At 53.2% G+C, this 14361-nt stretch overlaps 1 protein-coding gene across 5 annotated transcripts; it reads right to left on the bottom strand.

The window, feature by feature from the left end:
• Positions 1-4833: 4833 nt before the first annotated feature.
• On the bottom strand, positions 4834-13879 carry Mtg2 (mitochondrial ribosome associated GTPase 2). 5 transcript variants are annotated; one of them, XM_046433138.2, is made up of 8 exons: positions 13770-13879; positions 12741-12804; positions 9594-9802; positions 7813-7960; positions 6846-6961; positions 6265-6483; positions 5986-6124; positions 4834-5364 (listed from the first exon to the last, which is right to left on the bottom strand). In XM_046433138.2, the coding sequence occupies exons 2-8, from the start codon at positions 12778-12780 to the stop codon at positions 4973-4975; spliced, it is 1263 nt and encodes a 420-aa protein (XP_046289094.1). In that variant the 5' UTR covers positions 12781-12804; positions 13770-13879; the 3' UTR covers positions 4834-4972. The 5 variants fall into 5 exon arrangements, with proteins under 5 accessions (XP_046289094.1, XP_046289091.1, XP_046289093.1 ...); XM_046433135.2 differs by lacking the exon at positions 13770-13879 and adding an exon at positions 12886-13757; XM_046433137.2 differs by lacking the exon at positions 13770-13879 and adding an exon at positions 13448-13757.
• Between the last annotated feature and the right edge of the window lie 482 nt (positions 13880-14361).

Here is a 14361-nt window from a genome sequence, read left to right as displayed (position 1 = left end):
CAGACACAGACCCCGAGAGGCATGCAAATGCCCTTCAAAGGAGCAAGAGAGGGGGAGGTGGGGAAGAACCAGCTTCTGACCATGAGACGACGGGGTGGTCTGCCCCTCTGAGCCACTGTTCAGCCATGCTCAGACAGCACACACTTGACAGCCTCCACAGGTCTCTGCTGTCCATGCTGGGTCTCTTTAAAGACCCCAGCAGACCCAGTTCCAAGCTGGGGTCAGAGTGGGGCAGCTCTGCAGTGGGAATTCTGCCTGCAGCCCTCCCTCCTGGGCTCCTGGCCATCATGATCTGAGGGTCCATCATGGCAGACCCACAGACTCTGACAAGCCAGGACAGTGGGTGGCCAGTGGGCCACTTCCTCAGTGATGCCTCCCTGGTGGGCTTAGTCCTTCAGGACACACAGCTTCCTTTATCAGCTCTGGGTCTCACCTGGTCCATTATCAGCTCTAAGCCAGAAAACATGTCCCTTGTCCCATTCCCTCCAAGCCATTTTTTATGCTAGAATGATGAACTGAGTACCCAGGGAGAGGTGGAGCTTCACATTCTGGGCTGATGTTAAACCCAGTGAGTCAAATTCTAATGCAGGTATTTCAGAAAGACGCACCCAGGGAAAGGATGGAGTCCACAATCCCCGCCCCCCACCACCACTGCATGCTTTATGCTAGACCCTGCACCAGGCTTCTCCTTCTCCAGGGATGGCAGGGGGTGTCCATCTGGGTGGCAGGAACCACTGGGCCTGAGCCCCCAATGGACCAGTGGCTCTGAGGGCTGTTGGGCCATGGAAACCTGTAGGGCCACCCAGATGCTGCCTGGGGCCAGGACTGGGCCCTTCAGTACGCCCCTTTGACCAATAAGCTCCAGCCTTTCCTCAATGGTCCCTGTGGGCCACACAGCTAGGTGGACACAGGGCATAGGACCCATCTCAGGGAGAAAGCAACCACTGCTGGGGCCATGCCAGCGTACACAGGGGCAGCTGGTTGGAAGGCACTGGCTGGGGCCTACCTGGGGTGGTCCGGGCACAAGAAGTTACTTAGAGCACTATTGGCTAAGTTTCCCAACACCCATTACCTCAGGGCTTCCTTCAGTCTGTCCAGCTGCCAGTCTATTCCAGGGCCCAAGGGGGCCTGAGGGTCATGCCAGGCAGAGGTACACAGGAGAGTGCCTTCCTGGCAAAACAGCTGGATGGCAGATTGACTTGGCAGGGCTGGGGCCAGGTGGCAGAATGGAGGCAGGGCTGTGAGGGGATCCATGAAGAGCTCTGGCCCTCCTGGCAGGAGACCTCTTGCTCTGTCCTGAGCCTCCCAGATTGTTCCCAGCAGGCAAGCTTCTGCCTCTGCCCCTGGAGGCACAGTCCTGACCAACCCTGAGGGGACTAGCCACCAGAACCACGAGGCTTTGCTCTGCCCTTGGCCATGTAGCCCAGTGACCCCAGAGGACCCTGACCCAGGACAGGGTCCCACACATCCAGGATAGCTGAAGTGAGTGTGCTTGACAAGTTAGGCCAGCCTCAGTACACAGGTCCATGTGGAGCTGACACCCTGCCCCAGGTCCTAGCCGAGCTCGCCCCTCACCATATCCCACCACTCAGCCCAGTGGCTGAGCAGAGCAATTTTCTGGGCCAAGGCCAGTCCTGTCCCCAGGGGCCACAGCAGAGTATGGGGTGATTTCCTGGATTTGGGGAAAGACACTGGCTTTTGTTAAGAAAACTCTCTTCAGCAACAAAATGATGGCTAGAAAGAATGACCAGGCAGCGCTGTCTGCCACACAGCCTGTCCCCACTAGCCACCACAGTGCCCCAGGTAGCCCTGGCTTCCACCCCCAGGTTCAGTGGGTATGGGCTGGGGGCCACTGGCCTGCGTGAGAGGTCACCCATTCTGCATGCCGGGATGGGAGTCAGGGCCTAACTTGTTTCAGAAGGGCCACATGCTGACCATGGGTGGGGCTGGCGACACAAATGTGAACATATCCACCAAGTGTGGATTCTTTTACCCTTGTGGGGCTGATGGCCACGCCCCCAGGAGTCCCCATAGAGGAAGAGGGAGGGACATTCACTGGGAGGCCTCATGCCAAGGAAGTTCAGGCCTCAATGGACTCCTCTATGTGTCCCCTCAACTGCAGGTACCCATTCCCTCATCAAACGGTGTTCCAGACAGACTGCCAGCTGGGGACAGCCAGGGGCTTGCTGGACAGTGACACTCTGGCTAAGGTGTCCTGCCTTTCCTTTGAGTTTGCCATAGACTCACATGCTGGGGGTGAGGGGCATGACGGTGCAGAGACCCTGAGCACCCACTGCCCGATGTTCACTAGCGGAACCACAGGGCCATAGCAGGAGACGACACCCAGTATCCACACGCTGCCCATCCTACCTGCACCCACATGAACGTGTGCTCATGTGTGAGGTTCTGGCAATTTTCGTCTTTGTGGCATAAAGCATATGTCACATGAATCTGCCATCGACCCTCCTGTAAGTGTACACCTCAGCAGCCTCAAGCGCATTCACGCAGCTCTGCAGTTGCCATCACTGTCTGCCTTGGGACTGCTCCTCTTCCCTCTGGAGCCATTGCCCATGAGACTCCAGGGTCCTTTGTGGGGTGCTGAGGGCGAAGCAGGGCCTCAGGCAGGCCAGGCAGGCACCCTACCTCTGCGCGCCTCCCAACCCCACTCACAGCACTGTGTGGATTTAGGACCCCCACCTCTGTTGATCCTCCTACTGCCCTTGCCTGGCAGCGGCACCTCTCTGTCCCCCATCTCCCAACCCTGCAGCCCCTGCAGCCCCTGCCTCTGTGCAATCTGCTGCAACACAGACAGTCACAGCGGTCCACCCTGGGGACATGGCCTCTGCACCTGCCTGCACCTGAGGCTGGCCTTCAGCTGCAGGAAGAGGGGAGAAGGCAAGGTCAGAGGTGGGTCGCGGGGACACTGAACTAGTATCTGGAACCAGGGAAAAGGGGTGATATCTGATAAGGACAGGGTTTCTTTGGGGACTGGAAACCTCTGGATGCAGTGACAGGCACACAACCCTGAGTGTCTACTAACCACCACAAGGCAGGCTTTAAGAGGGTGAGTTGAGGGGCTGGAGCTCAGTGGCACAGTGCTTGCCTAGTATGTGTGAGGCATTGGGTTCCATCCTCAGCACCACAAAAATAAATAATGAAGGTTTAAAAAAAAATTAGGGGCTGGGGTTGTGACTCAGTGATAGAATGCTTGCCTAGTATGCATGAGGCACTGGGTTCAATCCTCAGCACCAAATAAAAATAAAGGTATTGTGTCCACCGAAAACTAAAGAAAAAAAAAAATTAAAAACCAGAATGGCAAAAAGAAAATTGTCTGTAAAAGCAAACAGGAACTTGGCAGGTAGACTGAGTCCAACTTTTCCTTCCTAAAGGAGAATAGTGTTAGAAAGCCACAGGGCTTCCTGTTGTCAGGAAAGCTCAGGCAACATCAGTGATGGTGTGGCAATGGTCTCAGCCAAGGACTGATAGTTGTGTCCTCAACTCTTGAGGAGCCAGTCCAGACCAAGGCCTCTGAACCACAGGGAGGCTGGGCGGGGGCTGTGACAGGGTCAGGGAAGGGAGGCCCCGCACAAAGATGAAAGCTATGGATAATTAACGCTCTCAGGCCAGGCTTGACTACAAAACCCTTTGTGGTGGCCTGAAAGAGAAAGCAAACAGATGCAAGACCCATCCCTGGTTTCTAGAGCATGAGGACCTTTGAAATTACAAGACATTAAAATAAAGCTTTGGGTAAAGGACCTCATGTTCTAGTTGCAGATTTGATGTTAGATCAAAACGGAATTGCTCCTGAAAGCCTAGGCACAGGCCTATTATTCAAGGCAGCCCAACCCCAATGCACAGAAAGGACCTCTGCACAGAGCATTCCTGGCTGGCCTAAGATCCCATGGCAAACCTCACCCTGTGATAGGTATCTCCCCAAATGCTGAGGGCCCCTTCTCTGTCTTCTGTTGTCCCCGCCATTTCTGATGGTCATCAGGGACATGTCAGAGAGACACTGGGGTCTTAGGGGCACCATTCTGAAGGGTAGGCCACCCTCATCCTGCCCCACTTGTACTCAGTGAGGTGCTGGGGCAACCTCGAGCCCCCCATGGGAAAGAGACTGCTTTCTTAGAGCACAGCACCTGGAAGAGAGAGCATAGCTCTTGTCGGCAGTTCAGCCTTAGGAAGAAGGCCAACAATGTCCCTACAGGACCTGCTGAGTCTTGGTGACTGCCTGGCCCAAAGCAAGGGTTCTCTTCAAACCCCAGCAAGCAGAGCACTGCTTTGGCCGCCTGCTGAGAGTGATGCTGGCCATTCAGGCTCCTGTTGCCTGCAGTTAGCAACCGGCTGTGCACACTGAGCAGAGCCAGAGGCGGGGCGTGCCTGTGCCGGATATTGGGTGCACTCAGTCGCGAAGCCAGGTCCGTCTTGGTGTTTGGGAATAGCAGGCAACACCACTGAGGAGCTGTGCCCAGGCCCTGCTGCACCACAAGGTTGTGGGTCACAGGCAGTAGACACCAAAGGCTACCTCTGCCACACGTGCTAACATGCTCGAGCCCCAGGCTCTGGCTGCGCTCTTCTGCTGAGCTCCCAGCAGCCCGTGCGTGCACAGCAGCAGCAGCAGCGTTTGCTAACATCAGCCAGTGGCATGGTCCTCCTCCTAATTAGGGGTGTTAATTAGCACAAATGAGTCAAGTTAGCAAATTAGTCTGTAAGGCACTTGGGAGCAGGTGATGTCAGGTGGCAGAGAATGCTCCACCACCTGAGGGAGCACTACGCCAGAGAGTGGGGGAGCCCTAAGTTGGCAGGGAAAACAGAAGCACCAACACTCTCCAATATTTACAAGCACTTTCTCTTATGTGTTCAAAACCACCCACATTTTATAATCAGGTTTGCTTGTGTGGTGGCCTGGAGGCCCCTGTGTCCACTGCCTGTGCAGCACCCTGCCCTGGGACACGGGTGCCACTGTGCACTGCTACCACCTGAGAGGCTGGCTGCCTCGCTTCAGCTCGGCCTCCACGTAGGCCCTGTGTAGCACCTGCAGGTGCAGCAGCAGCTGTTCCAGGTTCTCCCCAGTCACTGCTGACAGGGCGATGACCTGTCCCAGGTGGTCCTGGAGCTGGGGCAGATGGGCTCTGGCCTGGGGGAGATCAATCTTGTTTGCAACAACCACATGGGGCCTCTCAGACAGGCCTTCTTCGTACTTTTCCAGTTCGTACTTTAAATCATCCACCTGAGTCCATGGCTCTGGTAGGGAAAGGTCCACTATGAACAAGAGGAAGCGGCAGCGCTCAATGTGCCTGAGGAAGCTGAGTCCCAGACCCTTGTCCTGGTGGGCGCCTCGGATGATGCCAGGGATGTCTGCCACTGTAGGAAACAAGAACATAGGGTCATGGTGGGCCCCACAGGCTGGACTTTCAACCTGGTGGCTGGGGAGCCAGGCCCTAGGGTTGCCTCAGCCTTCAGATCTGCAGAATGCAAGATGATGCTGATCTGATGAGGAGTGCTTAACTCGTTCCTGTCCTTTCTGGCTTCAAACATGATCCAAAAAGGAAAAAACGGCTTCCTGTACTCTATTAATAATTTGATTACTGAGGGAAACCATTATGGAGCACTTTGCAAACATAAAGTGCTATACAAACCACCTTTCCAGCAGGCTATTTTTAATGGGTACATTATCTTCTGGAAAAAGTTTTCTTCTCTCAAAATGGTACAGGGAAAGCTTTTTAAATCACACGTCGTCTACATCAGGGCAGAGTTCACAATGGAAGAATGAAGCCGTGGCAGAACTCCTCAGGTTGAAAACTTATACTCACAGATCTGACCTGAAACTTGGATTCCAGGGGGTGGTGCTGATTTTAGGACAGAACAGACTCACTAAAATTGTTTCAGTTAGGAAAAACAGTAAGCTAAGCTTGGGAGTTGGTTATTTTCCTGAATTGCTCAGATCACCTCAACTCCCCTGGGGGCAGATTCTGGATGCTCTACCTGCTACCTGTTGGTGACCTTCATAGTGAACAATCCCCACATGGGGCTTCAAGGTGGTGAACGGGTAGGAAGCCACAGCAGGTTTTGCATTTGAAATGGCCCGGAGGAGCGAGGACTTCCCAGCATTGGGAAAGCCGACCTGGAAGACAGGGAAGATAGCCCGTGACTCTGGGAAGGCCCTTCATGCTGCAGTTGGCAGCTGGCTGAGATGGGACCAATGAGCTTAGAAGCTGTTACTGTCTCCTAAGCCAGTAGCTCATCTTGCCACCAGGGACCCACCATCCCAGCATGGGCCACCGTCTTGAGCTCCAGGTGGAGAACGCGTTCCTGACCCGGCTCTCCCGGGGTGCAAGTCACAGGGGCTCGGTTGTCATTGGCCAGGAAGAAGCGGTTGCCTTTCCCGCCTGCCCCGCCCAGTGCAGCGATGTACTCCTGGCCCCGCTGGGACAAGTCGGCCACGACCTCATTGCCCTCCTTCACCAAGGTGCCCACGGGAACCTGAAAGCAGCATGGTATTCATGAGTTACAGTGCACAGTCAGGGAGGGGGCTGCAGGGTAACCTCTCCTCTCACAGCCACCAAGCACAATCCTGGTCACCAAGAGTCCCATGGGGCTGTTCACAGTCAATCAATCAGACTGCTCAGTGGCTTTAGCAGTGTTTTTAAAATGAGAGGACTGCCTTGGCCAGAGACGGGCACAGGTGTGCTCTGTAGGTTGCCCCCTTTGAGGCCTCTTCACCTGCACAGGGCCCACACTAGTGCACAAAGACCTGTGCGGTGTGTACTCCCCCTGCCTTGTCACCTGTGCCTTGAGCAGTTGATGCCAATGACAGGAGAGGTGGATACAGCAGTTGGGCTTACCCGGACGAAGAGCATGGCGCCACTCCGGCCAAAGCAGTTCTTCCTGCCACCATCTTCTCCACTGAAACCCTGATACTGGGATAGGACCGACGACAGCGACTTGACTTGCTGGTCAGCTAGAGGCAGAGCAAGAACGAAGACATCCCTTTGGGTTGAGACAGAACAAGTGCCTGCACCTAACGTTCTGTCTTGCCCAGGAGCCTTAAGATGCACACGAGATAGGAATAGAGCTGGGGCAGGCATTACTCACGAGCAACACAATTAAAAATTAAGCTCTTACTTTCCTTCAAAGAAACTTCCATTCCTGAAAATTTTGAAGTTACTCATGATGCCATCAATGTAAAAAAAGCTCTATTTACCATGCTGTGGATGCTCTGCTCCTAGCTTCCTCAGCACTTGGGCTTATGTGTGCTGACTAAGACTGAGGCTCTGACATCTACTACCATGCTAAGATTCCTAAACGCAAACTACGTTTGTGTCCCGGACAACAAAAGAAAGCACTCAAGGCTGATTTCTTTCTTTAGCGCACTGTTCTTTTGTTCGGCAATATTGGACACTGAGCCCAGGGCTTGCACATGCTAGGCAGCACCCTACCAATAAGCCACACCTCATCTCTCTCTCTCTTTTTTTTTTTGTGGTGCTGGGAATTGAACCCACGGCCTTGTGCATGTGAGGCAAGCACTCTACCAACTAAGCCCTGTCCCCAGCCCCCTGCTCTCTCTTATTTTTGAGACAGCATCTCTAAGTTGCAGAGCCTGGACTTAAACTTGCAAGTCTCCTGCCTCAGCCTCTCAAGTGGCTGGAATTAGGGGCTGCACTACCGTGCCTGGCTTTCAGTGCACCATTTATGAACACCCACATGCTTTATAAAAATGTCTACATATCAAGTATTTAATGTAAGATACGTCAGGATAAGAAGGTAGATGTGAGGACCCGGCTCTTCCCCAGATACTCTCAGGGCACGTGCCTCTCAGGATGACATGGCCACCGTTGCCACCATCTCCACCATCAGGGCCCCCGAACTCCTTGCGGGGCTCGCTGTGGAAGCAGCTCATGCCAGAGCCTCCATTTCCTCCTCGAACAAGCACTCTCCGATGGTCCACAAAATACCTCTTCTACAGAAAGCACAAGACACCTACAGCGTTAGCTACACCCCATGGTCCTTCCAAGAGACCAAGTATCCATGAAAAAAATGCCTTTTTATAAAATTAGAAGTTTATGGTGATAGTATTACTAATCTCTCCTAAAATCCAAAGATAAAAATCAGTTCTCACAAGTCATTACAATTTTTTTAGGCTTCAGTTTCTTCAAAAAGGAACTCGGCATTTCCAATCTAAAGAGAACCCAGCTGTCTCCAATGGGACACATTACCAACAGTCTGGTCTTCGCTAACATTCTAGTTCTAGTTTTGTAGGCTGCAGCAAGGTTAAGGTGGAGTCTCTCCTGGACTTTCAGCTGTGAAGAGAGAAGACTCTCTGTCCCTAACTGCTAGGGTTTCTCTGTGACATGCAGAGAGGTGATACACAGAGCCCTTCTTCAAAGCAGCTCTCTCTACAGGTCCTGAAGGCAGGCACAACCAGCTAAAGAAGCAGAACAACTAACTAGTTTAGTTATCACACATTAGCTCGTCTTACAAGTCCAGCTACCCCAGGCCTCAGGCACAGTGCCCATGCCCAAAATGTATCCATGGGGACGCCTGCTTTCTGCAGGTCTGCAAGGACAGATATACCCTTGGTCCCTGACAGTCCTCTGCCTTCCTCAGGACTCAGGTCATGTGTATTTCCCACCCAGTGGGTTATATAAAGAGCTTATGATTCCCCGGTACCACCACTTGGAACCATGAATTACTATTTCAAAAACTCATTGTGCCATTTTGCTATGTGCCAACAAAATCAGGACCCACCTGATTGGGGAAAAACAGAAGTGGTAAGATGTAGACTTGGGCCTAAGCCAGGAAGGGGCGTCCCCTCGGCCACCAGATGCCAGATCCTTGATCTGCCTGCTGCCTGCCCAAGTTCCCCACTCTCTTCCCTTCTTTTGTAAACAAGTGGCTAGGCAGGTATTGCTTTGCTCCTGAGCTAACCAGATGTTCCTCCTCTGGAGGCCCTGCTCTTAGAATGCACCTGGAGAACTGCAGGAGACTGAGTGAGATGCAAACATGTATTTTTCTTCTTCTTTTTTTGATACTAGGGAATGAACCCAGGGGCACTTAACCACTGAGCCACATCCCTAGACCTTTTTATACTTTATTTAGAGACAGAGTCTCAATGAGCTGCTCAGGGACTTGCTAAGTTGCTGAGGTTGGGTTTGAACTCATGATCTTACTGCCTCAGCCTCCCAAGCCACTGGGATCATGGACATGTGCCACCATGCTCAGCTGTGTTTTCTTAAATTTAGTTAAAAGAGCATTCTTGTTTTAAATAGGTTTTGGTAAACAAAAGAAGAATAATTGTAAGACTTAAACTATAAAACCAAAGGGCCACTTCTCCTTGGACATTTTAGGTTAAGATCCCTTCATTCTTACATGCTGGCTATTCAGGCCAGTAACACATGAGCAGCCCTGCACTGCCACACCTTCCAAGGTACCTGGCCCTCCTTGGGCTGCTCTCTGTGACAGCACAGTCCTTGGCACAAGGCCACATTCAAAAGGCTCTTCAGTCCCTTCAGTAACAAAATCAGCATATATGACACCCTGCTACCTTCCAAAGGGGAGCCCATGGCAGGGTGCTCCCAGCTGAGAAATCTCACCAGTTTTTTCTCAGAGAGTGGCTTCTTTCCAGGGGTCTCCTGATGCTTGGTGTGGTCCACGCAGCCCACTGACAGCATCCTGGGTGAAGCCTGCTGTGGAAGGAGCCAGCAGGGCCTGAGGCTGGCCTGTGCAGACGGGGTCCACTGTGCCAGGCCCTCCAACAGGGTCTGAGAGCTTGCTGAGAACAGCCTCACAGGGATCATGGCCCCTAAAATGAGCCAAATGGGCAAAATAAGATGTTTGGCTGAACCCTGAATGTCAAGCTGAAGCTAAAGCAAAGTGCCTGGTGCATGGGAGAAAGAACCTGGGTGCCTGAGAGAGACAGGACCAACCAATAATCCATGTTTCAATGCTAAGCACCTGGCATCCTGTGGTGCCCACCAGCCCATTTGTGATGTAAGCAGAATATGCACACAAAGATCAAAATCCTTAGGTCTCCCACAGGACTGGGAATACTTCCCTGGGGAATATCGAGTAGCTGCTTAATGCAAATGTTAAAAGGCAAGCAAAACCTCAAGTCAAAATTGTTTCAAAATAAAAATATCCATTTGTCCAAGTGTAACTGAGTGTGTTAATCTCCTGCAGCTTCAAATAATTAAACTGGAACGTGAGAACACTGGATATTTTAGGTTAAGATCCCTTCATTCTTTTTTTTTTATATATATAATAGTTGGGCACAATACCTTTATTTATTTATTTTTACGTGGTGCTGAGGATTGAACCCAGGGCCTCACAGGTGAGAGGGGGGCACTCTAACACTGAGCCCCAGCCCCAGTCTGAGCGCTCTACCACTGATCCCCAGCTTGAAATCCCTTCATTCTTACATGCCAGCTATTCAGGCCAGTAACACATGAGCAGCCCTGCACTGCCACACCTTCCAAGGTACCCTGGCTCTCCTTGGGTTGCTCTCTGTGACAGCATAGTTCTTGGCACAAGACCCCATTCAAGAGGCTCTACAGTCCCTTCAGTAACAAAATCAGCATATATGACACCCTGATGCCTTCTAACAAACTCCCAGCCTTGCCACTCACCTTGGCACGACCTAGGGAAGGTTACACACCTGCTGCCTCAGTCTCCTCACCTGAAAATGGACAGGGATGGTGAGGACAGGCTGAGCTGACCCACCAGGACAGAGCAGCACTGGCTGTCCCACTGTGATGTGATGAGCAACAGCTACTTGGTCTCTGCCCTGGGCCTGACCCCACATTCCAGACCCTAGTGATTCTCTCCCTGAGTGATGGAAAAAACAGGAGTAAAGAGTGGCATCTGACCAGAGCACCGCACCCCTTGGGACTTGTGGAATGCAGAGGGGGATGCTTGCTTTATGAGATATTCTCAGTGACCCCTGGATAGCTTCAGGACAAGAGCTGGTCACCAGAAAGAGCAGGCCTGGAGTAAACCTTGGGACTTTCACCTCACCCTGTCCTCCAGCAAAGAGAAGGGCTGGGACTGAGCCAACAAGTGATCACACCTCGTGAGGAACCTCCACCAACACCCCAAGCCATGGGGTCTGGAGAGTTTTCGGGCCAAACTCTTCATATGCTGGAGGATCCCACACCCAATTCCACAGGAGCAGAAACTCCCATACTGGGGGCCTTTCTGTGGCTGTTCACTGTATCCTCTGCGGTCTCCTTACAAATAATGGATCCTTTACAACAAACAAGTAAATGCTACAAGTTTTCCCGAGTCCTGTGAACCTGCGGAGAGGATGGAGGAACCCTCCTTGTTGTAGAAAAGTCCGACAGAAGTGTGGGTACCTGGAGACCCATTACTTGCAACTGCTATCAAGACGGGAGTGGTTCTGTGTAACTGAGTATATGGCTTATGAGATCCCCTTTCCCTGGCACAGTGTCAGAATACACTTGAATCGTGGGGCTCATAGCTGGCATTCCAAAGAGCTAGAGAAGGGCTTGGTATGAAGATCTGCACACAGGGTGAGGGTTCTGGGGTGGTGTGGACAGCAGCAGCAGCACTGGTCCAGGGCACGCTCTTCGTGAGCTATTTCTCAGTGCTGCCAGTGCACTGCATCCAGCTTCCCTGCCATCCACCACTCCCAGGCAGTCTGAGGTTACTCAAGAAGTTGAACTGGTTAGAAAAAAAACATTCCCCAAACAAAATCCCAGACTCAGGCTGTTTTCCTGATGAATTCCATCAAACATTCAAAGAATAACTAGTCTTAAACACACCTTTTCAGAAAGGAGAGGAGCTAATGGTGACTATATAACTAATTTTATAGGCCAGTAAAGCCCCAGTACCAAACCTGACTTTACAAAAAGAAAGAAGAGAGTAATACCACTTGTGCATAGGCACGAAGGACCCATGGCAAAACAGTTCTTGTCCCTTTCCATCCTTGCAGCATGGAAAGGGACAAGCACCAAGACTCAGGAGGAGCTGCCCCAGAACACACAGGCAGAACCCACGGGGCACCTCACCATGGTGGCAGACCCTACAACCACTGCAACAGCAAACCAGGAGAAAGGTACACTGCCCCACTGACAGAAGGTCTCCCAGGGCTTCCAGCTATATTCAGTCATGATGGAGAAAAAGGCAAGACAGCCATGCTGAGCACCTCTATGCCACACAGTCCTTGCAGACATTGCAGTAAAAGAACGGAAGGAGGAGGAAGTAAAACTCCCTATTTACAGAAGAGACGAGGGATTCCACAGAAGGCCCCGGGAAATCTACAAACCAATAATCAGAATCAAGAAATGAGGCTCAAAGCAGGAGGATTGAGAGTTCAAAGCCAGTGTTAGCAGCAGCAAGGTGCTCAGCATCTTAATGAAACCGTCTCTAAATAAAATAAATAGGGCTGGGAATGTGGTTCAGTGGTCGAGTGCCCCTGAGTTCAATCCCCAGTTACCCTCCCCCTGTTCCCCCCCCCCCACAAAAAAGGAGCTGGACAAGGTGGCAGGGTACAAGGTTACACTTAGAAATCAACTGTGTTCTTATACATTAGTAGCAAAATAACTGGGAGGGCTGGGATTGTAGCTCAATGGTATAAACCTTGCTTAGTATGTGTGAGGCCCTTGGTTTGATCCTCAGTACCACATAAAAAATAAATACATTGGAGGCAGAGAGGTGACTTAAAAGAGGGGACCAGGAAGGAGTGTAAAAACTGGTGGTTGGGAGAGAAACTTGCAGCTTACCCACACAAGTGCGCCTGCAGCAACTCAGCCAGAAACTCATGCCATCTGTCTTGGAGCCCGAGCCCTGAAGATCAGTGATGAAGAAGCAGGTTGACTGCAATGCCCCCCGAGGTCTGAGCTCCAAATCCTGCTTGATTTGGCGTACCTTTTCTGCCCTTTTGACTGGAGTTGAGGGAACCCACTGATGATGCAGGCCTCATTTGCCAGGGGAACAGATTCTACACTCTGCAGTGCTGATTGGTGGTCCTGATTTCCTTTCTAATGAGGCTATTCTTATGCTATCCATTATCGTAACCCTTCCAACCACTTGGATCTATTAAGTTTCAATTAATTAAAATTGAATGAAATGTGAACTTGGTTCCTCAGCCCTACAGGCACTCGGCCACACGTGGCCAGGGCAGCACACTGGGCAGCAAGTGTGGGGAGCTGTGATGGGCACAACTCTTCTCAGGCTCCGTGAAACAGTACCCCTGCGCTGGGCCCAGCTGAGCACACAACAATAAAGACGGCGACGGTGAGAACCCAGGATCGGGTCTGACAGAGACAAGCCTGGCAGCCTCAGGACAGGGCTTTTACAGACTTAGGTGGACACTGTCACTGTGGTTCTAGGGTCAAGCTCGGCTTGTACTGGTCCACAGGTTACTGCCAAAACCTCCCGGAGAGGCTGACGCTCAGCCCTTACAAGGCTGCCCTGTCAGCAGCCTCACCAGGACCCACCGCCTGGAAGGAAAGCGGGAGGGCTTCCCGGCAGTCCGCTCCGGCCTGAAGGTCAGGGCGGCACTCACGGAGTCACCTCGGGCCCCTGCGGGTCCTGCCCCTGCTCCCCCCGTTCGGAGTCCAGGGCAGGGGCAGGGGCACTGCCACTCTCCGGCTCCCCCGGTGTGGCGCCTGCCTCCTGAGGCCCTGCAGGGCGGAGACTCCGGGCGGCCACTCTCCGGGGCCCCAGCTGCAGCGGGGGCGCTCAGAGCGCGGCGCGCACGCGGGCGTCGCCGGGGACTAGGGCGCGATGAGGGACCCCACGCCACCCACCACCTCTGGGCGCTCTCCCGCACGCTCCGGGGAGGCCTCCGGCGCCCCAGACCCGAGCACCGGCCCGAGGAGCCCGGCCGCGCCGCCGCGCTACTGCCGGCCCCAGGAGCCACCACTTCCGGGGCAACCACTGCTTCCGGGGCTGGATCCGGCCGCGCCTGCGCAGGCCCCGGCAGCGTGTGGCCCCGCCCCCGGCCTCCTGTGCAGTTTGGGACTGGAGACTGAGCGCCGGGGCACTGGACTCCTGAGACGCGTCCCCAGCCCTATTTTTGTACTTTTAGAGACAGGGTCTCACTGAGTTGCTTAGCGCCTCGCTGTTGCTGAGGCTGGCTTTGAACTTACGATCCTCCTGCCTCAGCCTCCCGGCCGCAGGGATCACAGGCTGGACACGGCGCCGGCTCCCGGGGGCTTCTGAGAGCGGCTGTTAGGTCGCACTGGAAACCTAGTTTATACCCCGACCCCCCAAAAGGGAGCCCCTACACGGCCTCGGAAATGTCCTGCACCTGCTCGGTAACAGGAACGAGGCAGTGGCCCAAAACACCCGCGAGCGTCGAGCTGCGGAGACTCCGCCCGCGGGGGCACAGGAGGCCTG

Source organism: Marmota monax, unplaced genomic scaffold (genome assembly GCF_021218885.2).
Source record: "Marmota monax isolate L192 unplaced genomic scaffold, Marmota_monax_Labrador192_F-V1.1 WCK01_AAM20220418_F8-fsc00014, whole genome shotgun sequence".
Taxonomy (NCBI): domain Eukaryota; kingdom Metazoa; phylum Chordata; class Mammalia; order Rodentia; family Sciuridae; genus Marmota; species Marmota monax.
The sequence above is the reverse complement of the archived record's forward strand: the minus strand, read 5'-3'. Positions and strand labels throughout refer to the sequence as shown.

Excerpts from the sequence above, each read along its gene's own strand:
- Mtg2 (XM_046433138.2), bottom strand. The coding sequence starts at position 12,780 with ATGAGTTTCTGGCTGAGTTGCTGCAGGCGCACTTGTGTGG. Across the intron at positions 9,803-12,740 it reads CTGCAGGCGCACTTGTGTGG|GGGCCATGATCCCTGTGAGG; the intron begins GTAAGCTGCAAG and ends GGCTCATTTTAG. Across the intron at positions 5,365-5,985 it reads AGGTCACCAACAGGTAGCAG|TGGCAGACATCCCTGGCATC; the intron begins GTAGAGCATCCA and ends TGTTTCCTACAG.